At 39.9% G+C, this 25,261-nt stretch overlaps 1 protein-coding gene across 1 annotated transcript in view; it reads left to right on the top strand.

The window, feature by feature from the left end:
• The first annotated feature begins 1,324 nt into the window (after positions 1-1,324).
• Positions 1,325-25,261, top strand: part of LOC134859577 (dedicator of cytokinesis protein 2) — a 90,176-nt gene continuing 66,239 nt past the window's right edge. Inside the window, exons 1-24 of the mRNA XM_063876117.1 lie at positions 1,325-1,559; positions 3,267-3,350; positions 3,471-3,511; positions 3,722-3,777; positions 3,870-3,966; positions 4,052-4,200; positions 4,464-4,599; positions 5,237-5,394; positions 7,086-7,167; positions 7,430-7,565; positions 8,071-8,146; positions 8,308-8,384; positions 10,024-10,274; positions 10,784-10,882; positions 11,097-11,169; positions 11,438-11,541; positions 12,907-13,105; positions 16,046-16,143; positions 16,248-16,337; positions 16,730-16,830; positions 19,150-19,284; positions 22,319-22,427; positions 23,123-23,193; positions 25,103-25,209. Of these exons, the coding sequence (XP_063732187.1) occupies positions 1,514-1,559; positions 3,267-3,350; positions 3,471-3,511; positions 3,722-3,777; positions 3,870-3,966; positions 4,052-4,200; positions 4,464-4,599; positions 5,237-5,394; positions 7,086-7,167; positions 7,430-7,565; positions 8,071-8,146; positions 8,308-8,384; positions 10,024-10,274; positions 10,784-10,882; positions 11,097-11,169; positions 11,438-11,541; positions 12,907-13,105; positions 16,046-16,143; positions 16,248-16,337; positions 16,730-16,830; positions 19,150-19,284; positions 22,319-22,427; positions 23,123-23,193; positions 25,103-25,209 (2,575 nt within the window). The 5' untranslated portion in view covers positions 1,325-1,513. The remainder of the gene's footprint in view (positions 1,560-3,266; positions 3,351-3,470; positions 3,512-3,721; positions 3,778-3,869; positions 3,967-4,051; positions 4,201-4,463; positions 4,600-5,236; positions 5,395-7,085; positions 7,168-7,429; positions 7,566-8,070; positions 8,147-8,307; positions 8,385-10,023; positions 10,275-10,783; positions 10,883-11,096; positions 11,170-11,437; positions 11,542-12,906; positions 13,106-16,045; positions 16,144-16,247; positions 16,338-16,729; positions 16,831-19,149; positions 19,285-22,318; positions 22,428-23,122; positions 23,194-25,102; positions 25,210-25,261) is intronic.

Genomic DNA, 25,261 nt, shown 5'->3' on the forward strand with positions numbered 1-25,261 from the left:
TTGTCTGTTAGCTGCAGGACAAATTCAGCCAAGAATAGAATAAGAATATGGAGAGAAAAAACGTTCTTATCCAAAAGCTTTTTTAATAAAAACTTCCAAATATATAAGTATCAAACAAGCTGACTTAACTCACATATTTTAATCCATACCTTAATTTTTTTTTGCCAGCTGATAATCAACCTTTTCTATGATGAAGGCCATACTTTGCCTGCTAAGAAATAATATTGTTGAAAGAAACATGGCAGCTTGGTGAATAAGGGTGTATGTAGTGTTATTCTCCAAAACTCTATTATGTGTATCCTTAGAGCTCCAACAAGTGTTCTGAATGTATTTCCTTCTTCATAAATCAAATGTAGATATTAAACACATTTAAATCCATTTTGATTTGCAGACCGTCTTTTTTTCCCCCGTCCCCCGTTTCTCTTTATGAGTGTGCATGAAAAAAAACAGGGACCCACTAACAATGTCCACAAAGACCCTTGTTTTAGGTTGTTGTTGTCATGGGACCTTCATGCTGATTTGTACTTTAGAAATTGAACATTTCAATGCTAAATGTTACTATCTTCTCCACTGTAGCCTACTGTATCATAAAATATGATGTTACTCGTTTTCTACTCGAAGATTTAAGATTGTATTCCACAATAATACAAGAGACTGTTCTGTAATTTTTGAAAAGGTGCCATCTACAATGGCTGGTTGTTGCCAGTTATTGTGTTTAGGGTGTATTAAGCATGTGAAGTTGAAGGTTACTGTGGCAATGTCATCCGAGGTACGGGGAAAATAAAGACTTGGCGAAGAAGTGTTCTTTTAAAATCTCAAATAATAAATTCCTAAAACAACATTTAGATACAGCATCACAACAACACCAGCTTATTTTAAAGGATGATGCACAAAGATGAGGTGACAGCAGACTATTGATTGAAGTCATCCACAGTTCACTGACGTCATACACTGTCTTATTTAGTGTCAAAATGTCCCAGTTTGGGATTAATAAAGTAATTCTTATCTTATCTTATCCATCTTGTGCATGTTATGCTAAGATTTTATTACAAAGAATATAAAAAGAACATGTTTAGATACACTTCTGACATTGTAGGTAATCTTGCATACTACACATATTCAACCACATCTCTAACATAAGACACTGGCTATTGATGTTTTATTTTCACTTATAACACAGATAAAGTATTCCACTCAGTCAAAATGAACAAAATGGAGAATTCACACACTGCGCAGGGCTGTGGGTCTATAGCACTCCACCTTGTTGTACTCAACCACTTCCCCTTAACGGTCTGAAGGCAGGAAGAGGGGAGAGACAGAAGAGGAAGAGACACAAAGGGGGTTGGGCTTGTTGTTTTATTTTAAAGTTAAAAAAAAATACAGAAGTGAGTAGTTCAGTAGACACCCTCCAAATACAGAGGGTGTGAGAGAAATTGGAAGCGAATCCGAAAAAAAGACTTTGCAAACTAAAAAGAAGTAGTACTAAAAGGAAGTAGGCAAAGGGCTACATGCAATGATGGCTCCTTGGACGAGGACCAAAACAGAGCGGTATGGTGTAGGTAAGTTGGGTTTTGCTCACTTGTGTGTATCTTTGTGTGTGGCCGTTCAAGCACTTACATGTTGGTACAGTGTCTATCCTTTAGGTCTGATTGTAAACATTCTATGCTATCAATAAGAATGAGAAAACATATATGCTCTTCACTTCCTGCTTAACAGGATGTGAGCAGGTGCTACAGGACACACATAACTTTAGGATATACATATTACATATATATCACTCAAAATAAAACAAATTCTACCTTTAAACTTCAATGCAACTAAACTCATAAGAGTTAAGACTGTGTGGGGAATAACATGCAGAGAGAAATGCATCTCTCCTTAACTGATGCAGAAATAAGGTGGCAGTTAGTAGGCAACCTTAAACATTATGCTTTTTTTGGGGGGAAAATAACAATTTTAGGGTTTGGAAAGATGGGTTTGCTTCAGGAACAAATCGTAACAGCATAACTTCTCAGTACAATCTAGTTATCAGGTATATGGGTTGAATATGGTCGAGCTGATCAGCATGTGTTACCGTTAGATATGCAAGGCACACCCAAATTTGGCAGGAATAAAGATTTATGACTTCTAATACAGATTGGCAGAGCTTCACTGCCCTGTTGCACACAATGCATTGATTCATCAGTGGCTTGAAATAAAAAAGGGATTTAATTTGCACAGATACTGCTTTATATCTGAAGATTGACAGAGAAGAGGGTGGTGAATTTATATGGGTCATTTTTATCAGTTACTAATAAGTTTACTGATTAAATTGTTGTTGAACACAGGAAGTGGAGCAAGAAGGAAAGATGCTGTATATCTAAATACTTTATACAACACATAATGTTATGAAATCGTATTAAGTGTTTTAATTTTCAAAAAAGTCATTATTTCCTTTTCTTAGAGTCAAGAATTAAAAAAATGTTGATAGCAGTCAATTTGTAGATTTGTGTAACTGCTTGTTAAGTGTCTAAAGCTAAATCAACGTGGTGCACACAAATAACATGTCCACAATCTGTGGTCTCGTCAGATAGTACTTTTGTATGTAGGCCTCTTTGGACATTGTATATTTTAATGTCATTTCGTCTTATCTTGATTCATTTTGTTATTAATTACCAACTATTTAAAACATTAAAACAATGATTTAAATGGGTTTGGTCTTGTGTATGAAAGCACCTTGCATTGACTCTGTGGTTGAGGTATTCCTTTTAAATAATGTTGCCTTGCTATTTTTATTTTTATGTCATCTCAATTTACCTGATTTATCGATTAGCCATTTATGTTAATCCTTTTTTGGTGCAGTGACTGAAGAGGTTATGAAGAAGGGAGAGATGAAGAGCCGTTGGCAATAATGTTGTAGGCGGGGATAAACATCCGGGTCTGTTGCTCATTGGTTGCTGCTTCTGTGGTTTGACAGGTGATCCATGCTGCGCTTTGGCCCGGTTTTGGCATGACTAGCCTTTTTCATAAAGTTTTCTTGTTTTGTTAGCCGTTGGGTTCTTCCCGTAGCATCAAACAGCACAACTTTTGAAGTCGTCCCCAAGAACTGCTGCACTTCACCAATCAGGCTAGCTTACTTTCCCCAACATTCATAACGTGATAGCAACATATTAGCCCTGCCTAGCTAGTATTTGCTGTTTGTTTGTTAGTTTTTTTCAATAGTACCGCTATCAAACAATGTACTATCGTATATGCTCCTTATCAGACTGTAACCATTTATGTTTTAGTTAAGTGGAATTTTGACGGCAACGGAGAGAAGCAGCTTTCCCTTGAAGTAGGAGATGCGGTCCAAATCCAGGAAGTTTGTGATGGTAAGAATAAATACATGTAGCCTAATAGTTAATATTGTGCAGTATGCATCATAGGATAGAACAGCTGTTAAGATTACAGTAGCTATAGCATACAAAACTGATATTACGTTTTTCTTTCAGGATGGTACAGAGGCTACCTGGTCAGGAACAAATCACAACGGGTAAGAGCTCACACACATTAACTTGTTTTCAGACTGTGCATCACATTGATTTGATCAGAAAGGTGATAATAAACTCTTAATGCATTTCCTTCAACTAGCGTTATTCAACTGAGAGATCCTTTTTTTCTAGTTTAAAGTTGAAAGTTGAAAAGGAAAGGTGAGAGCTGCCCTTTTCTGCGCCATATCTTGCTTATCACTTATTCCTTGCAGGGAGTGTTCCCTGCCAGTTTTGTCCATCTTAAGGGGGTTGTGGTTGAAAAACGAGGGTGAGTGAACTTAAGAAATCTTCATCTGACTCCAGAAATGATGTTCTTTGAATATTTTTGTCATACTTTGTGTTCTGTATGTCTGACTGCAGAGGTGAGGAGGTAGTGCTGTCTGCAGAGATGCCCTTGGTTAAAGAAGTGACCACCACTTTGAGGGAGTGGGGAAGCATATGGAAGCAGCTCTTCGTGGTAAAATAACAACATAAAAAAACCTTCATGTATGTATGTGAACGTGTGTATTTCTGAGTGTAACAGCATATATCTACCCATCCAGGCCAATAAGCGGACGCGTGTGAAGCAGGTCCAGAGGCTGATGTGTGAGCTTATGGAGTGGCGTTCCCAGCTCTTGTCCGGCACTCTGCCCAGTGATGAGTTCAAGGAGCTCAAGCAAAAAGTCACCTCCAAGATTGACTATGGCAACAAGTATGTCTTGCTTGTTTACACTTTAGATTGGTCAATGTTTGAAGCCAATATTTGTAAACATGGAAGTTTTCTGTTTTTCTAATTCACATTTCCACACTTCTGTTCACCAAACTTTCAGACTCTTCCCCCTCGTTATTTTCTCTATGATCCCTCCATCCTCACATCACTCACTTGTTGCCTTTTTCCAGTCCTCATTCCTTTGTACACATTCCATCAATCTCCACTGTCCTCACCTGAGCGGTATCTCCTGCTTCCCACTACAGGATCCTGGAGCTAGACCAGGTGGTTAGGGACGAGGATGGGAACATTTTAGACCCAGAACGGGCAAACGTCATCAGTCTTTTTCGGGCCCATGAGGAGGCTACATCCAAGATCAATGAGCGCATCAAAGAGGAGCAGGTAAGGACAAAGATGAGAAGGCAGGGCAGTGGGGGAGCAGATAAAACAGAATTCCTGATGGAAATAGCCCCACAGAAAATTTCAAGGGACTTCTTTGATATATTGCTATCGTTTCACTGCACTATACTTCCCAGAGGTATCCATGGGATTTTCACTGGGAATCTGTTCATGGGAAAAAGCTGTCATCAACTAGATAAAGGTGGAATCCCAATTTTGTCATTTACCTCGTTTCTATGTTAAGAAATTATTTGAATTAAACTTCATCTGCATGAAAATGGCAGATCATACATTTTACTAAGCAATCATGTCTGCGAGCCAAGCCTCATTAGAATTAACTCGATTTCAAATTGTCTTGACTTCATTGCAACTCTTTTAAGCCTGTTCTACATTTTAAAATTAATTAGTAAAAGGAGAATGTATTCCATAATGATATTCTTTCTCTTGATTTTATTCTCCCTTACAAACCCACAATGTGGATGCTGCAGGTGGTGCGTCACAGAATTGAGTAACCAACTATAATTAATTGACCAGCCTATAAAGATGTCAGGAGTTTTAAATAAAGGCTTTTGACAGGCATTTTGTCCCGTTCAACTCTTGTCCCAAGTTAACCTCCTTCAACTAATGTCCTCTCCTGCAGTCCAACATCCAGACGGACCACAGCGGGATCTCCGCACGAATCCAGTCCTCCCCCACCCACAGCCTCTACGTGTTTGTCAGGAACTTTGTCTGTCGCATTGGAGAGGACTCGGAGCTCTTCATGTCCCTATATGACCCCATCAAGCAAGCCATTATCAGGTGTCACTTGTCCTTCTTTCATAGCTTTAGTCTCCACCCTCCGACAGTGAGCTTTAAAAAAGTGTTCTTGTATATGCTGCTTTTTTCTTTTCACTGTTATTCTCTTTAATGTATTTTTTTCAGAGCATATTTGAAGCCCCAGATTCATATGCTAATTTGAATGTATTTGTTTGGGCTTCAAATAAAAAATAATGTTAATGTTAAAGTCTGGCAGATTTAATTCATCCTTCTGCCATGCAGTTGATTCGATTTTGTTGTGTAGCTTTTTGTCACTTAGAGATAAAAACAAGGCGCATGACTATGAATAGATATTGTTGTTTCTTGAAACAAGTTGTCTTCGTGTAGCACATATTGATGTGATTTTGCTCTGGATTCTTTCATGTCAAGGATTGATATTATAAAATTAATTTAGCTAATTGCTGTCCAATTAATAAAATAGAAAAATATGGAAAAATAAGGTGAAGTAAGTTTAGCCAACACTATAATATTCTCATACCCATTTACAGACCAGATATATACCTCTCTTTGTCTTCTCATTTGCCTTCTCTGCTCCTATTTTGAACCCCACTTAATAACAACAAAGGGATTCAAAAAGAAGAATAAAAAAACCCTCAAATTATAGGGCAGCAGACACTGACTGGCAGTGCTCTGTGGTGGCTGACAGGGTTGATGCCAAGCCCTGTCACTCACTGTCATACTGGGTATATCTAGGTTTCAGCGACTGCACTTGAGAGTAGTAAGATAGACCATGATCGATCATGTTTTCTCAACATATATCTTTCTCCCACTCTATTTCAATTTTCTGTCTCAGTTGTTCTTGTTATACTTGTTTGTATACTGCTTTCCGTTTTGCTTTTTAGTTTTGTTCTACCAAATCCCTGCACTTGTCTATCTGTCTGTCTCCCTGTAACAAAAATGGTAAATATTGGATTTTATGATAGGAAACGTTTTCTCAGCTTTGATCCACCCTGCTGAACCCATGTGTCTGTCTGTCTGTCTGTTTATTTTTCTATTCACCCCCCTGTCAGTGGCTGGTGCTTGCATATCAGGCAAATGCTTTTGGGAATAGATGGGTTGCATTTTTAGCACAGGTCTTACTTGTAATGCTGGTGCACTGGGTAACATTAATGGATCCACATGCCTGTCAGAGAGCATTTTAACTTCATTTTTTTCAGAATTAATGTAGTTTCCCATCAGTAAACATATTATGCATAATGTAAGGCAATGTGACAATGTACACCAGCCTGTGTTGTTGGTGTTGAGTAAAGATTAATGCATTCATAGATGAGTAGTGACGTCTTACATGCTAATCATTTGTTATATTACATATAATTCTTAGCACTGATTCTTTTAAAAATCAGTCAATCTCTAGAGCTAGTCAAGAACATACATAAGACACTTATAATTAACATCTTTAATTATCTATGTCTGTTGATATAGTACTTCAGAAAGCATTTTGTGTGTGCCAGTATAGACATGAAACATTATGAACGCATTTCACAATGAACGCCCGCATAATGCACTATAGATGTAGTTTTCTTATAAATTGTTATTGATTATATTTATTAAAATGGAAATTGTTGGTACTATGTCTGGCTGTATGCAGTATTAACTAATGTGAGTTATAGCTTTGCAGAACAGTAACAACAACAACAACAACAACAACAACCTCTTTGTCATGCTTTGTGCAGTGAGAACTACTTGGTTCGCTGGGGCAGCAAAGGATTCCCGAAGGAGATTGATATGCTGAACAACCTGAAAGTTGTCTTTACAGTAAGTAGCCACAGGAGGGCACTGTCTTCCTGTTCTTTAGATCAAAATACACTGTACCTAATAAGAATGAATGGAGTTATTCCTTCTAAGAAGATTGCATTGTTTGTCATTACCTTCCTCCCCCTCTTTCCCACCTACCCTTTTCCCCCAAACTCTTCTTTCGTCTATCTATTCATCCTTATATCTGTTATCACATTAATTGTAAACTTCTTATTTTGCTTTTTGTCCCCCGTGCTCTCCTGTCTCTGTTTGTCTCTACCAGGACTTGGGAAACAAGGACCTGTGCAGAGAGAAGATTTATCTGATCTGTCAGATAGTGAGAGTGGGCAGGATGGACCTGAAAGAGACTAATAACAAGAAGTGCACTCAAGGCCTGAGGCGGCCCTTTGGGGTGGCAGGTACTATTTTGTTTTGGACAAAGATGTTGCTAAATGTTTTAAGGAAGTGCTTTACAATGCATGCAATCAACCATCAAGATACAAACCCAAAACCGTAAGAGCCCTTCAGGTACATTATCTTTTAATCCCGACCGTTTGAAATGCTACTGCATTAGCTTCAAATAAGCCACATGCTACAAATGCTACATAGAGAAATAATACTTGTTTTGTTTCTATCCTTAAGCCTGGAGGTTCACTGATACAACCACATTCCTTTTTAGCACAAACACAACTAAAATGTTGATGGTCATATTTCACTTTCTTTTTTCCCAGCCCTTCAGGCTATTATTGGTCCCCCTAGCTCCAGTCTGGTCTGTTTTGCCTAGTTTGTTATAACGATTTATATACAACATGTTCACATGGCTCACATTTTCGACTGATGTGAATACACCATCAGGAACTACTGTTTATATATTTGTTGTTTTCTTTGTCATCACAGTCACACTTGTTTCTTTGTTCTTGGCAGTGATGGACATCAGTGATATCATCAAAGGGAAGATCGAATGCGATGAAGAGAAGCAGTACTTCATCCCTTTCTTCCCGTATGTTCTATTTCCCTCATCTTTTACTCACAAACACTCCACGTAATTCAAAGCAATATTTCATTTTGTGTGTGAAGCTTCCCCCATCAGTGAGACTTTTATATTAAACATTTTTTATGGGTTTTAAAGTGGGTTTTTGTGTGTGTTTTCTTTGGCTCCAGGGTAGTTGCTGAGAATGACTTCCTACACTCCTTGCTGAACAAATTGACAGCATCACGAGGAGACAGTGGTGGGCAAGGTACTCTTCTGCATTTACCAGCTTCTATCTCTGTTTCCATCTGTGCCAGGTGATTTTTCTGCCAAAGTAAGTGGTCCTGTATGCACTAAAGGTTCCCAGTGGACTGTGTATGCTGCAGCCAATTGTGGTCAGACAAAATGGCCACGTCTCATCACATCCTCGCCTCTTCTCTCTGCTCTGTGGGTGAGAACGGAGGACATTATCCTGATGGATAGCATGCGCCCCCGAGCCGATGTTTTCATATTACTTACCCTTTATTTCTCCCTCACAAGGTTCAGTCTCCCTGCCCACTGCCCAATGTATATGGCCGACCGTGACAGCCCCTGTGGGTAGTTCCGCATAGGCTGACCCTGCATGTTGGACTGCAGTGTCATATCACTCAGCTTTTATCTTTCCTCTCACTCCTGAAAGCCCTGGGTGTAACCTAGATAGGAAAGGACGAGCAGATATGGAAGGAGCACCTTAGGGCAGCAGATGTCTGTTCTTTATATTACTCACTCCTAATCTCTCCTTCCTCAGTCATTTTTCTGCCACAGCACACACTGACACACATATCGAGTAATCCCTGTAGGTATGTGGTTAGCCTTGAAAATGTGGGTTGGTGACATAGTTTATGTACTATGGTGAAATGGCTCATCCTTTTTCACATAATGTTCTCTGAAAGCTTTGAGAGCCCATATTCTTTAGGACAACATTCCTACCCTTTCTTCCTCTCCTTGCCTCCCTTGTTTTACATCCCTTTGACAAACAGGAGACAGAGGTTTTATGGTGTTATTGATTAGTCTAGTCTGTAACAACAGCAGACGTTTTCACATCCCCACTTCACCTTGAGACACTTCAACATTATGTTCCCCGTATATAAACACTTATATTTTACAAAGTGGATCTCACTTTATGTTCATCTGTCAAGCTTAAGTGTTTTAGGGATGCTGAAAACATCTTTAAAATGTTTTCATGAATTTAGTTTTAATAGTAGAGAGCCTTGAAATTCCTTTTTCTTTTATATGGCTTTAATTTGATTTTACTTACCTGCTGAGCGAAATATAACAAAATCTGGAGCCATCATTTAAGAATCACCTGCAGTGGCAGCAATTTCTTCTTACATGTTTTGATATTCGGTTCCACAAAGTTCTGTATTAACGAATTAAAAACACATAACCCTGTGTTTTCCTAAGCTGTTTTGGGTTGATCAACTTTGTTCCCTATTAAAGTATTACGGGAGAATGTTTTTCTAGTCCTGGTTTGTGGCACTGAACAGTAATGAACTCAACATCTATAGTAGTTACCATGGAGTGAATAAGCGATAAGTTAGGGACTGGGATGGATATCAGATACTGGCCAGTTCATACAATGACGATTTTTTGATAATGATGAACATCTTTAAATTCCACAATGAAATGTTCATTTTTTACAAAGCTATCGTATAGGTATTTTTATTGTTACGCTTTAGATGTGTGTCATCTGTCTAAAGAGTGTTGTGAGGATCTAAAGGCTATGTCCAGGGTCAACACTGCTTATACTATTTCTGATGTTAATACATCAATCACAAATCCCATTGCAAACATCCTGTTTTTACTTATGAACCTGAGAAATGTACACTGGTAAAATATGAATCTTTCTCTCCCCCGTTTCCCTACAGGTCTGTGGGTGACTTTGAAGGCTCTGGTAGGGGACATAGTTCAGATCCGGAAGGAATACCCTCACCTGGTGGACCGCAGCACCGTGGTGGCCCGCAAACTGGGCTTCCCAGAGATTATTATGCCGGGAGACGTGCGCAATGACATTTACCTCACCTTACAGGGCGGCGACTTCGACAAATACAACAAGACGACACAGAAAAATGTGGAGGTCATCATGTGGGTCTGCGATGAGGAGGGCAAGGTCATACAGGTGAGCAGCATGAGGAGATGATGCTGCGGACACACAGAGAGCAGCAGTATTTAAAGAGAAAAGGGATTTGTGTAAACAGAGATTGATTTGTGTGTTGGGGATTTGATGTGGAGTCTGCAGGTAACAGTGTGTGTGTGTGTGTGTGTGTGTGTGTGTGTGTGTGTGTGTGTGTGTGTGTGTGTGTGTGTGTGTGTGTGTGTGTGTGTGTGTGTGTGTGTGTGTGTGTGTGTGTGCATGTGTGTAAGTGCATGGCTGTGCACCATATGTGTAGGTTGTAGTGTTAAGAGATTGAGTTGGTTTAGGCCACTGAGCAAGCACAGCACTGATGAAGGGCTTATTCACCCCCTCATCGTCACACGCACATAAACATCTGGGCTTTATCCCAGAATGAAAATCCATTTTTTAGGCACACATGACTGAACATCACACACACATGCACACGCACTCACAAACATAAAATCCTTCATCTCAATATGACACGCACTTTTCTCTCTCTCCCTCTTTCCTAGAACTCCATCTGTTTGGGCGCAGGGGATAAGGCGGTCAGTGAGTACAGATCTGTCATCTACTATCAAGTCAAACAGCCCCGCTGGATGGAGACAATTAAGGTGTGTTTGTGTGTGAGGGAGTTGCAGAGCTAACAATTAAAATAAAGTTTGTAGTTTTACTTTTGTCTAAAGAAACTTCTTTTAGTTTTCTTGAAGGTTTCTGCTGTTTCTGTAGCATTCCATTTCAAACACAACTTCCAAGAAAATAAACCTGTAAACCTGTACATTTTTAATATATATGGTATTTTATTTCCTATAATATTGTGTCCTCCAGGTGGCTGTCCCCCTGGAAGAAATGCACAGAATTCATTTACGCTTCATGTTCAGACACCGCTCTTCCCAGGAGTGTGAGTATCGGCTTCTCCGCCTCTGCCGGTCGTCTCCTCTACTCTGCTCCCCTGAGTATTATGGGACACTGAAAGAACCGAATGATTGGGAGCAATTTGGAAAATGGCCCAAGGCATCATTACGCACACCTGATTATACAAACCGCTGCTCTTTATTCCTCCAATGCCTGAATTCTCCTTCTTCTTCCTCCATTTATTTTTTTTCCTTATGGGTTTCTACCCTAACCCTCCCTCTTTCAATTTATAAACATGTCTCCTTCGTCTGCAGCCAAGGACAAGAGTGAGAAGAACTTTGCCATGGCCTTTGTGCGTCTGATGAAGGACGACGGGACAGTTCTGCAAGATGGACTGCATGACCTTATAGTCTTCAAGGTCAGAATCATAAACAGAACTTCGCAAAAAGAAAGCAGACCATCAGGTTCATTGTCTTGTCTAGAAAAACAAATCATCATGAGGCAAATTTCAGCTCACTGATTCATCTAAAGTGGATGTGCAAGTGTTTAATTGACACCAAAATCCCATTTTCCTTGACCAAAACAGCCAATATTACGTCTGGAAAAAATGTGCAAGTACTAGTTTAAGTGGCAACATACAAACTGGTAAACAACACAACCAGTGCAAGAACTATTTGTTGACCAGATATCATTAAAGTTATAGATACTATAACAGTTAATCAGTTGCAACCATCATTAAAGACCTAAACATATAGTGAGTCTGGACCAGAGATTATAGCCACCCAGGTTGAATAAAGCCAAATAGATTTCCTGCCAAATGAGCCAAAGCTAAGATTGAATCCCTCTATTGATTAAATGCCAACGCAATGAAGATTAATTACTTGTGATTTACTCAAAGACCAAATGGATGGTCCCTGTGTGCCCTCTTTCTCGATTATCTCTCGTTATCCCTGCATTCCTCTCGATCTCTGTGCCATTCATCGCTTCAATCTCTTACTCCCTGCAACCCCCCCACCCACTCACTCATTATTACTTACTGTTCTGGCATTTAAGAGGGTAGAGTTGAGGTTTGAGCCCCAAATAAATCCCTGACCCGACCTGCAGTAAATCCATATAAAGTAAAAAGTACAGTATGTAAAGTATAATCAAGTTATGAAAACATGAGCAGAAAAGGAATCAAAATCATGTTGGTTATTTTCTTTCCTATGTTATGGTTATTCTTTTACAGGAAGGAAAATGCTGTACCAATATCTGGTGTAGTTTTTGTTTGTGTTCTTATCATTCTAACCTGTCGTAGCCCCAGCGTTTCTAAAGTTATGAGTTTACAAACTGAAGTTGAGTCAGGTAGAAGTAGATAAGGTATTGTGATCACAGAGAACAATTGCTGTGGAACCGGCGACTTTAGGTACGGTTTTTCATTTTTTCCTTCAGGGCTGGCCTTATAAATCATTGCCAGTGTAGCCAACTCCAGTGTCTCCTACTCCTGTGTTTGCATCAAGACTTAACACGAAAGATAATTCCCCTCCCAGCGCTGCTGCGTAGCTATCAACCATCTGTGCCATCATTAGCAAGTTTGAGCATCTCTGGTGTGTCAATGTGATTTTTTTTTTCCATCACAATTTGTTGACCATACTAAAATGTCGGTCCCTCTCAACCTTATTGAAGAGTATGTATTTATTGAATAGATAGTGTATTTCTAGAATAATCTTTTCAAAGGTTGAGAGGGACTGAAACGTTAATACATTATTGGGTTAAACATGACTCCCTCACGTTGTATTCTCAGGGTGACAGCAAGCGCATGGAAGACGTGAACTGCTACCTGTCATTGCCTTCGACCCGCAACAACCATAGCGACAACCACAAGGGGTCAGTGCTGAGTCGCAGCTCCAGCAATGTGTCCGGGAGTGGAGGCCTGTCAGTCAGTTCCAGAGACAGCTTCTGCACCTCCACCCTGGTCTGCTCCACCAAACTCACCCAGAATGGTAGGAGTGTGTGTGGGGGTCGCAGGTGTTGAATGTTCAAATAGCTCCCTTTTGACATTGTGTTATAAATGATCCTACTCTGGAGACTTGGCGGCCAAAAAAATTCTTTCAGAAACACGCACGCACACAGGCAAAATTTGAAGAAAGGTCAGGACATAAATTATGAGGAGGAGGGTATTTGAAATGAAACCTGACATGTTAAAAAAACATTAATTAACATCTTTCAACAGAGTAATAAGGGCATGCCAAGACGATGAATCATCTGTTGGCTGATGAATTGGTAGAGGACATATCCGCTGTTAGGAGGATTCTTTAATTCTGAAAACATGACTGGTCTGAATACCATATTCTCTTGGGCTTAATGTTTGGGAGACACAGATTTCTCTTTAGAACAACAATATAATTAGGTGTGAAATGCAGATAAACGGCAACCCTGGGGCCACGTTTTATTTTTAGATTCAGAGCTGTCATGATGACAATAGGTGTGAGGTGAGGTTAAAGATGTCCAGTCAATTAATAAAGAATCAACTATATTAATCTGGTTTTGTGTGTGTAACGTGTTAAGGCCATGGGCTAGTGAGCACAGGCTAGGGGGAACTGTGTTTATACACGAGTTTGATTAGTGAGTAGTGTGTCACACTGTGGCAGGGAGCCACACAAGCAGACTCACACACTGAAGTGCACATCCACAAATGCACACACGAACAATGCACGTACTTTCCAGACAGTATGGTGCACCAGGCACAGGTGCAGTGAAACAGCTGTTACAGAGGAAGCCAGTCCATCACTATAATGAACATTATCCTGCAATATTAATCACCTGTACACCACACACACACACACACACACACACACACACACACACACACACACACACACACACACACACACACACACACACACACACACACACACACACACACACACACACACACACACACACACTTACACACGTGGGGGGGGCCACCATGCAGATGTGCGACTTGGCTTGGTGAGTCAGGAATTATTGGACAGGAAAAGCAATGAGCTTCAAGCAGGCAGCACTGCAGGGACGGGGAAATCTGCCCCATGTCAAGCTGCAGCAGAATTAATGACAGAAACTGGATTTAAATGTTCAGCTTAAAGTCTGAGCAGAGGAACAGGGAGTGTCCACATGACACATCATCACTAGACCAATGGCTGTACTTATAAATAAGAGATGAATTAAAAAATAATATATGTATTGAATAATATATTTAGTTTAGGATTCAGCAGCATTCACATTTTTGTTCTTTCAATCTTTATTATGCTTTCTTACTTCTTTCAGTCTGCTCCCACCTTTGCATACTTTCTGCTACAGAAACTTTTGAAATGTCACATTGCTCAGCTCCTTAAGGACATGTGTGCGATGTCTCTTCCTGTTCCTTCCTCTTTTTAGTCTTATGTTTTTTCACTTTGTTTTGGAGAAAATCTTCCAATCCTCTCAAAACCTGCTCAACTCAAACATATTTTTAGCTTCAGACTTTATTTGAACTTTAAACAATGCTACGAGACATTGCAATATAAAACTGAGTTTGGATTTTCATCATTTTTTAAAATGTTTACTTTATCACACCTTTTATGCCCTCTGACATTTTCTGAGTTTAAAAGGGTTGTGTGATGTGGTCACAATCTTAGCTTCTCTAGGTAATGCAATAACCAGGACAGAGAAGCTCACACATATTAATTTGAATCTGACAAATAAAAGTAAATGTATATTTTAGGTTTCCTGATTGAAATACCAGACATATATATAAACATCATAGAAAGCAAAATACAATGTATAATCAGTTATAAGTGCTCCAAAAAGCAAATCAGTATGCTAATGCTGCAATCCTGTTATGTTTTGAGACAGGAATCTGCCACAGGAGACTTTATTATCAACTAAACTCAATGAGCTCAACTGGCTATTTAGGGATTAAGTCATTTTACTGTTGCCTCCATAAACTGCCAGCTGAATACTTAATTTAAAACACTTGTTTTGTGGGAAAATATAAGTGCTGCTGTGTATCAGCTATGTCTTTCCCCACCCCCTTGGAATTCATGAAATCTTTTAAATCCTATAAGATAATCTGAAAAAGGCTTTGTCATCGAACTAAAACACATTGTTTTGTGTTTCTTAGAAAGTTGGATAGAGCAGCAGATCGGATTTTCATAATAAGAGCCCTACGTTGGTAATAAATATTTATCAGGGAGTCCTGCACAACACTGGACTGTTCAAGGTGGACCAGCTATGGTTAAGTCTGTTTAAAAAAAACAAAACCTAGACAGTTACACAACTTAGTTTTAGCTTTCACATTCAAATTTATTTTATTACTACTGTATTACTTCTTCTGCATTTTCTACAGGAAATTAAATTACTAGTAGTTTATTGAGACTGGAACTAACTATAACTTTGATTGCTGATTAATTAATTTATGGATACTTTATGTACATGAATCAATAATTTACCTTGTGTAAATGCTGTTTACATAGAAACAGGAGTATAAGCATGCTTATTTTACACAGTATCATCTGCTTCCGAACCACAAAGCATTGCATTTACAAAGATATGAAATGGAGAAAAGCCGCAGACTGCTGTATATCATATTGTTGCCAATCTTTTCTGTCGAGTAGACATCAATTAACTATTTTTCTCAACTCTAAATTCATTACAGCGTAACTGCTTATCAACACCAACTTATCGTATCTTACTAATCATATACAAAATGTAGTTTATATGTATTCTGAAGAACAAAGGGGAGACACACTGTCACATGTTCAAGGGCAGACAGTGAAAATATACAATTTAGAAAATGACAGTCTTTAACGATGCATTTGGAACACATTTCCACAGCTTTAATCAGCATCTAGTTTTGAGCGAGACAGCTGCTTTTGGAACCACTGATCAGTAAATGTACTCTGTGTGTCTCTTCTCTCCAGTGGGCCTGCTGGGGCTTCTCAAGTGGAGGACTCGACCCGAACTCCTCAAGGAAAACCTTGAGAAACTCAAAATCATTGATGGAGAGGAGGTGGTCAAGGTCAGTGCTGTGAATATGAGTGTGTCTTTGCATTGAGTGCAGACTGACGTGCGTTTGCTCTCACCGGGGATCTCACTCTCTTTTTCTGGATGTATGGGTTTTAGTTTCTGCAGGACACTCTGGATGCCTTGTTCAACATCATGATGGAACACTCTCAGACTGACGACTATGACATACTCGTTTTTGACGCCTTGGTGAGTCTGTGGTGTGTGTGTGTGTGTGTGTGTGTGTGTGTGTGTGTGTGTGTGTGTGTGTGTGTGTGTGTGTGTGTGTGTGTGTGTGTGTGTGTGTGTGTGTGTGTGTGTGTGTGTGTGTGTGTGTGTGTGTGTGTGTGTGTGTGTGTGTGTGTGTGTTTACACAAATAATGTTGTGTATATACAGTATATTTGTGTGTGTGGCTTGTCACCACATACAGCTGAATTTGTGCAGGCTGTCTGTGTGTATTGAGGGTGACAGGTGCTTACCTATCGACATTTTTCCAAATAACCTAAAAATGTCTATCAGATGATTGTACATAACTTCCTATCTGCCTAGTAAATGTCTACTCCCATATAACCCTGTAACTCGCTCTATCTCTCTCCGCCAGATATACATCATAGGTCTGATCGCTGATAGGAAGTTCCAGCACTTCAACACAGTGTTGGAGGCCTATATCAAGCAGCATTTCAGCGCTACTCTCGCATACAAGTAGGTCACTTCCTGGATCACAAACCACTTCCTTTCATCTTATTCTGTAACAGTTTTCATGCATTTCCTGAATGACAGAAGGCAGTGTTCTCACACTGTGTACGTGTTGCATCAGATTAGAGTGAAAATATTCTCAACAAAGTTTCTCCACCTTTGCTCTTTTAGAGCATTTAATTTATTAATTTGAATCTGACAAATAAAAGTAAATGTATATTTTAGGTTTCCTGATTGAAATACCAGACATATATATAAACATCATAGAAAGCAAAATACAATGTATAATCATTTATAAGTGCTCCAAAAAGCAAATCAGTATGCTAATGCTGCAATCCTGTTATGTTTTGAGACAGGAATCTGCCACAGGAGACTTTATTATCAACTAAACTCAATGAGCTCAACTGGCTATTTAAGGATTAAGTCATTTTACTGTTGCCTCCATAAACTGCCAGCTGAATACTTAATTTAAAACACTTGTTTTTTTAAGTGCTGCTGTGTATCAGCTATGTCTTTCCCCACCCCCTTGGAATTCATGAAATCTTTTAAATCCTATAAGATAATCTGAAAAAGGCTTTGTCATCGAACTAAAACACATTGTTTTGTGTTTCTTAGAAAGTTGGATAGAGCAGCTTAAAGTAAACTACCAGAAACACATCATGTGTGTTGTCTGAATCACATTCACAAACCTGTCAGTTGGGCCGATACCATTCTTCATCTACAAGTGTTAAACCTCTTTTGGTAAAATAAATGTCCAGTCATTGTTAATGATAAATGTAAGGTGAAGCAATACATTTTTCAAATGGATGCTACGGTATATTGACAAAGAAAGCTGTGTTCTTCTGCCTCCCAAAGGATTCCAAGCAGCCTCATCCTCTTGCATGGCAGCGTCTGTCTCCCTCCACTGCATTTCTTTGGCAGTTTCATCTGGCTCAAATAAATACGGCTGGAATCCGAGTCAGCCAAAACACTGTAAACATGTGTTCTTGTCTATAAAATTCTCTCTACTCTGAAAATCTGGGATACTATTGTTTGCTGTACGACAAGCAGATAGTTACGTTTTAAAGCAGTTTGTTGAGCACGCCTACTGGCTACGCAGATAAGGAGTCTGTTACCTCACCACTAGATGCCGCTAAGTCCTACACCCATCATTGTATCCACTTGCCAATGGAGGTCAGTGTGTGTGATGGCCTTTTGCAGCACTTGACTGAACAGGATCACAGTTAACCCTGCAACTGTGGAGTGGCAGCTGAAGCACTCAGGCATGCACCCAAACACATTTGCCTGCTTCTTACTCTCTGTTAATTTGCTTAACTTCAGTGGGTGCTCTTTTTTTGCATTTCCTATGCTTCAGTTTGGGAATTAAAAGCATTTTCTAAATCTTCCTGCCCTCTCTACTCTCCTCTCTTCCTGTCTCTCCATCACTCCATCCCTACCCTGCCATTGTGTTGGTGTTCACCCTCTATAAAAGGGTCACTACAGCTTAACGCCTGCTAGCCCAGAGGCTGTTACGTAAAACTCTCAAACCCCCTCTCAATACCTTTTAAACTCCCTATCACTTGCTTTAAAAAAAATAATAAATCCTCCCGTGATCGCATTTAAGCCATGCACCAAAACAAAACCAGGGAAGACTGAAGGGTTATATTGTAGATAATATAAAAAAAGGCCAACCTAACAACAGTGAGGCCAGATTAAAGGTCATTTTTTTAGGGGACTTATATTGTTTAAGAGGATCGGGTAGATTTAAACAAGTAAGTGGGTGATCCCCTGCTGCCTTTCATGAAATAGAGCCATCACAAAGTCTTCAATTTTCTGAATGTCATGTCATTGAGAATAGGCAATTGGAGATTGGGAAGAAAAATGCTCATAGTTCATAAACTTAGACTGAACTCCCACACCTCTCCAACTGCTTTAACAGATACTGTAGGAAGATTTAGGTGTGTCTAAAGACGGCTGTGGGGAGCGCATGTGTGGGGGACTGATATTACACCATGCGTCTGACGGTGTCTGTGAGCTGTGTGAAAGGTACATCTGTTGAGGTGTGAAATACTATTTTGCCATTTTTCCACCTCAACCTCTCTGCCAGTCTTTCTCTCTCTCTGTGTCTTTCACTCTCACTCTGTTGAACTCCGTCTTTCTGCTCTATGGAAGTGAAAATGGAGTTGGTGATTAATTTTCCAACCTGTGGAACGTCAGAAAAGGAGGGACTATTCTGACTGGATGATTTTAATTTTCTTCTTTCCATCCCCTTATGTATGGATTCTGTTTCCCATTCTACCTTTCTTACTTTCTCCTCATTCAATTTTAAATATCAATTTCTCCCAGGAAGCTGATGTCGGTGTTGAAGAGGTATCTGGATGTGTCCAGCCGAGGCGAACAGTGTGAGCCCATCCTCAGAACCCTCAAAGCCCTTGAGTACATCTTCAAGTTCATCGTCCGATCACGCATGCTCTACTCCCAGTGAGTGTACCTTTTCGTGTACTGACCATTATTTTAGTAGCTGTTCATCTCTTTTTGGACCCACAATAATGCAAATAGACATTCTTGAACGCACGCAGAGCCCAGTGACTCAGCAGGAGTAATCGGTTTAGACAGTTCTGTGAGCAGGCTGCTGATTAAAGCACTATTGTTGCTAATAAGCATTGATGATGAAGTACAGCGTCCGAATTAGAGCTAATGTCAGGGCAGGGCTGCTGAATGGGCAGCCAACAAAACACCAGACAGACAAAGTTCCTGCAAAGAGAGACTTATGACACCCACTGTGCTGAGCCAAGAGACATTTTAAATAACTGCAGCGCAAAAACTGATCAGAAACATGATTGTGTGTGGGTGTGTGTGTGTGTGTGTGTGTGTGTGATAAATAAGACAGATGTGTGCGTAACTAAGTGCTTGTTTGTGAAAGAATAAAACATTTAAGTTTGAATAGTTTTGGTGTAAGCCTTTGTTAGGAATGAGGTTTTAGTGGTTTTGTGTTCGGTGGGTCCATTTGTTTGTTATTCTATATAAAACGGTCAATGAAGGTCTGTCTTTTTAATCTTCTCGAGGGCAATGACGGCTTTGTTGAAATTAGTGTGTTTTTCTATCAATGTGCTGGATTTTTTTGTTTGCTTATTGTGTGTGTGTGTGTGTGTGTGTGTGTGTGTGTGTGTGTGTGTGTGTGTGTGTGTGTGTGTGTGCGTGTGCATGTGCAACTGTCCACTAACCTGTGTGTTTGCGTGCTCCACTGCTCCTGGATTGACTGAGCTTCCGTCCCCAGTCTCCCCTGGGTATCTCTGAACCGATAAAACTCTCTCCCTTCCCTCTTTTCTTCTTCTATCTCTCGCCCCCCACCTACCTGCAGCCGATAACTTCTTCTTGCATATAAAGTTTTCACGCTGACATTTTCCTCCTCTGAGGCCTTGTCATGCCAACACAGAATTGGGTATTCATGGTAGCCACTGGTTCTGCAGGTGAATATGTAAGGTTCCATCATCATCAAGACTACCAGTCATAAATAGTTAAATAGGCGGCACTGAAGATTTATTGGCTTGTCAAACTGACTTTGTGTTCATGCAAACTTTACTAGAAACGTGTGATGTTTGCTTCAAAAATATGTAAGGCACGCTGTACTAGATTTTGCTCTTTTCCTTCACTTTCTTTCTGTCCTTCACGCCCTGCAGCTTTCACATTACTTCCCCGTAGTCTACTTCATCAGGTGAGTCTGTTTCCCTTTTGCTTCCCCGGAGCACTTGCTATGTTCTATATTTCTCCGCCTGTCTTACCCTCTCCTCGTCCCCTTCTCACCATCCCTTACCTCATCTTTAGGTTTACCTTACCTTGAATTCCTTCCTCTTTTTTCAAACAAATACTCACCCTCTCCAAAGCGAAAGCACACAGCGTTGACCTTTTCACATACAAAATAAGGATGTTTCTAATATCAACATCTTTTCTTATTAATGCGGTTAGGATTTTATTATATATGACATCTGTTCTGTTTTCAATGAGAAGCCTTTTTTAGACTTTCTTCAGGGTCGTTCACTCCATTTCCATCCCCCTGTTGATACCCTGCCCTTCATGCCTCTCTCTCTGTCTATCCTCAGTATTTGTTGGCTGAGCTGTCTAATGTATATGTGTTATTGCTCTTTTGTGTGTGTGTGTGTGTGAGTGTGCTTGATGTGTGTGTTTGTGTATATGTGAGCAAAGCTAAGCTGTAACAGAAGCCTATGGTTACTTTGGCTGTTATTTCCATACACATATTTCAAGTTGGATTACCATGGTACGCTACGGGTGTATGCTTGTGAAGTGTACATATACTGTATATATATATGTGAGTGCTCAACCTCGTGTTATGACACCATCACTGAACCTGATGCCTCTAGACAGCCTCTCACACTCACTCACACACACATTCATGCACAGACAGGGCCTGTGGATTAAGCAGGACACTGGGTCTGTCATCATAACTGTACTTTGCAAAGCACCCAGTGATAATACGCTGTGTGTTACCGCATAATCCCTCCCCGCACATGCTACATTTGCTGTGTGCCACATGCTAATCCTTCCCTCCAGAACCCGAAACTTCTATTTTAATTAATAACTGCAAAGCTCCACTGAATCACACAGGGATAGTGAGATTGGGGGGGGGGGGGGAGATGTTTCCTTGGGGTGGAGGGAGTTAAAGTGAGGGGATGGAATATGTGGGTGTTAGTTTGTGATGTGGCAAGCAGCAACAAAGATCATCCAGTTTTCTTTCAGAGGTCAGAGGATGGTTGTAATAATCACTGCAGCTGGTGCTTATCAATGTTTACTTTACTTTGTCAACATAATACTGCATTATTTTGCAGCAGCACTTTGATATTTAGCATATTGAATAAGAAGTCTGCTCTATGCCAGTATGACTTCTTTGTCTTACAACTTTATATGCAAAATAGAATACTGACGTTAAGCTCTAAGTGTATAGCAACTCCACTTTGAATATATTTTAACCATATTATTAAAGGAAGTAGTGAGGACCTTCAACCAATTCAGTTGTCTCCTCATTTCCATAAAAACACATAATCTAGGAGTCATTTCCCCTGTAGCTTGATCACTCACTGAGATAGAAAACTAGCTCTGGTTTGACAAGTAATCGTGAAAGAAAGTGAAACTGTGAACCATCAAATTTACATTATTCATATTTTATTATTTAGGTTATTAATTTACTGACTAGTTTGTGCGTCACACTCAATATGTTTTACATATCTTTGTTGCTAAAAACATTTAAAAATAATTCTGCCTTCATCTATATCCAGCTTGAGTTTCTTGTCAGCTATCTTTGTTTTGATACGTCTCTTATTTTCTCTCCACCCTCACTGATTATTCTCCTCCCTGTTGTTTTCTCTCATCTTTCAGAGCCTACCGCCATCCTTTACTCAATTTCCCTTTCTAATCATGTCACGTCATGTTTGCCTCATTCATCAGAAAATCATTCACTTCTCCTGTTGCATTTCCATTGATCTCCTCCTCCTCCTCCTAGGCTGTACGAGGGGAAGGAGCAGGCGGAGTTTGAAGATTCGCTGAGGAGGCTTTTTGAGTCCATCAACAGCCTGATGAGAACCGACTACACCACCACTCTGCTGCTCAGGGTAATCATGCGTCTTCACCTGGAACACCATTTTTCTATCCATCACCTAGCTCTGATTTTGACCTTTTTGTCATTCTTATGCTCAATTGTTTCTTATATTTAAGATAAGATAAGAATTAAGATAAGAATTACTTTATTAATCCCAGACTGGGAAATGTTGGTGTTGCACCAGCATAATACAATACAAGTCATTGCACAAGTAGAAAATAAAATTAAAAAAAGAAATAAACAATTCTAAAGTATGAACATAAAGAAGAAATATAAATAAAAATAAACCAGTATTATAAATATATATATATGCAGTTCGACTATGAACATAAATATTCGTCGGACAAGTAAACACTATTGGAGTTAACAAAATATAAAGCAGGATATTATATACATAGTAGTGCAGTGAACGGAATTTAAATAAAATATACATATTTTTTACCTGTTTCTGATTATCTTCTTCTTTGAAAATCCCACACTTCTTATGTGATCACTTTTCTGTTGCTTAAAGACATACAAACGGAGTCACAGAAAGTTAAGCAGATGAACTAGTGGCCCTGTAAAACATACAACTGATATTTTCTCACACTTCTGATCAGAGGTTTTTTGATGGCAAAGTCACCTTCTGTTCCCCACCATCTTCCTCTGGATTTCAAGACAACTTTTTAACAGTGTTTACTTGTGGTGTGTGTGTGTGTGTTTCATCAGGTTGCTGCTCTGAAGTACCTGCCAACAGTCCTGCATGATGTTGAGAAAGTGTTTGATGCCAAACTTCTCAGGTAAGCTTGCCTTTAAACACAGAGACACACCAACACACAGACACACACCAGCTCCTTATCTTTGGTCTCATTCAGTGACACTAACAGAGGGGATATAGGGAGCTTTCAGTTCAGCTGAGGTTTTAGTATTGACTTTCTTCAGTGACCCCCGTCCTTCTGTCCCACACCTTCCATCCTGGTTCAGCCGAACCTTCTATATAAGGTGATAAAAAATCTCATCAAACTGACATACACACAAGGACACACACTCAAACACAATCTGCACCTCCTCCTGAGTGAATTGACAATTTCAGTGAAACCATCAAACTAAACCCATTTGAACCTCTTCTCTGAGGTTTGTTCTCATCCTCCTAAAGAGCAAAATGACTCGGAATGGCTTGTTTAACCTCTCTTTGACCCCAAATTAAATTGGCAATACACAGTTGTGCCTCAGTATATATACCTCAAGCAATCCCTTCCCTTGGTATGACCTTTTTACCTTACCAAAATATGTGAATTGATGTTTTCCTACCAGCAACGTTCCATTTTAAACCTTATCCTCCCAGTTATGCTTTTCACCTTTCTGTGACCCGTGTGTGCTTTTGTGTGTTTGTGGATTATCCACATCTGCCAACTTAAGTCCCTGTAGTGGCTCGATGTCAACACAGTGTCACAAAGGTGCTACCTAACACCTGCCACACAGACCATAACTTGCAAATACAGTACACAGGTAGAAAGGTGATGAAGGGCTCAGAGTTTCAAAATCAACGAATATATTTTCACTTTCTGTCATTCAATTTCTCTTACACACACACACACACACACACACACACACACACACACACACACACACACACACACACACACACACACACACACACACACACACACACACACACACACACACACACACACACACACATGCCTCCTGCATTCTGCGTTTCTTTACCCACATGCAAAAATATTCTGAGCCATCTACACTTGAAAGTAATGTCCCCATTGCATTCCTGATCCGAATAGCCTCAGGCAGAGTTTCTAAAAGCAAGCTGTGTGAATTACAATCAGTGCAAAATAGGTGGACATCGAAACCTTGTCTCAGCTTCGGTATAGTCACATTCCTGCACCTTGTAAACTCACCTGTGGTGTGATCCGCCGAGTCTACAAGCGCAGACATTGTCAGCTTTGCCTGTGTTTTGTTTGCTCTAGTTGTCCGTTATTTGTCCATGTGGGAATATGCTGGCATTTTGGGTTTTAATTACATTCAACTCAGAGGATTACTGGGCTGGATAAGTCAGCCTCTGGGCCCAGCCCGTCCTCATGCCAGCTTATGCACACCGAAAGTTAAACAAACCTTTTGTTGTGTTTGTTAGCGGGGGTTGTGCTTTTAATACCATTACTGACAGTGCTGCTGCAGCCTGTATGCCATCACTTAAGGAGACAGAAACAAAGTGAGATACACAAATGTAGACACAGGGTTTGCCATGCTCCTAGCATTCAATCTTTCTAAGTGGCATCAGGGCTTGCAACCCGGCTGTTTAATTATTCTAAAATTGAGTTTGGGGCGTAGGATGATTCAAACCTGTGTCTTCATTAAAGCCTGTTTAGGCTCTGGCTCATTTGTTTTCATACTCTGCTTTACCCATGTCTATGCTGCGCTGTGCTTTCAGTGGTTGCATATTTCATGACTTTAAAGGAGAAATGTTTAAAGCTGAAGTTACTAAGGCGTGGTTCTGTTTTTGATCTTTGAATCAATTACAGGGTGGGAAAAAGGGATCAGGAGATTGTTCAAACTCAAAATATGTTCAATAATCTGGGGAAAATTAAACCTGAGTATGTGTTGTGCTCATTTTCAAGAAAACATGCCTAATGCTTTTTCATATAATGATCTTGCTGTTTATTTATTCCACTGCCTATTGCTTTCTCTTTTCAGTGAGTTGCTGCATGACTTTTATTCCTGCATCCCCCCTGAGAAACTCCAGAAACAGAAGGTGGCCTCTATGACTGAAATCGTCAGCAGCAAACTCTTCCAGAGACAAGGTGTGTCATTTTTTCCCCCTGTCATAGGCCTCAGCATTGAGTTGCTAACCAA

This window comes from Eleginops maclovinus, chromosome 23 (assembly GCF_036324505.1).
Source record: "Eleginops maclovinus isolate JMC-PN-2008 ecotype Puerto Natales chromosome 23, JC_Emac_rtc_rv5, whole genome shotgun sequence".
In the NCBI taxonomy this organism is placed as follows: domain Eukaryota; kingdom Metazoa; phylum Chordata; class Actinopteri; order Perciformes; family Eleginopidae; genus Eleginops; species Eleginops maclovinus.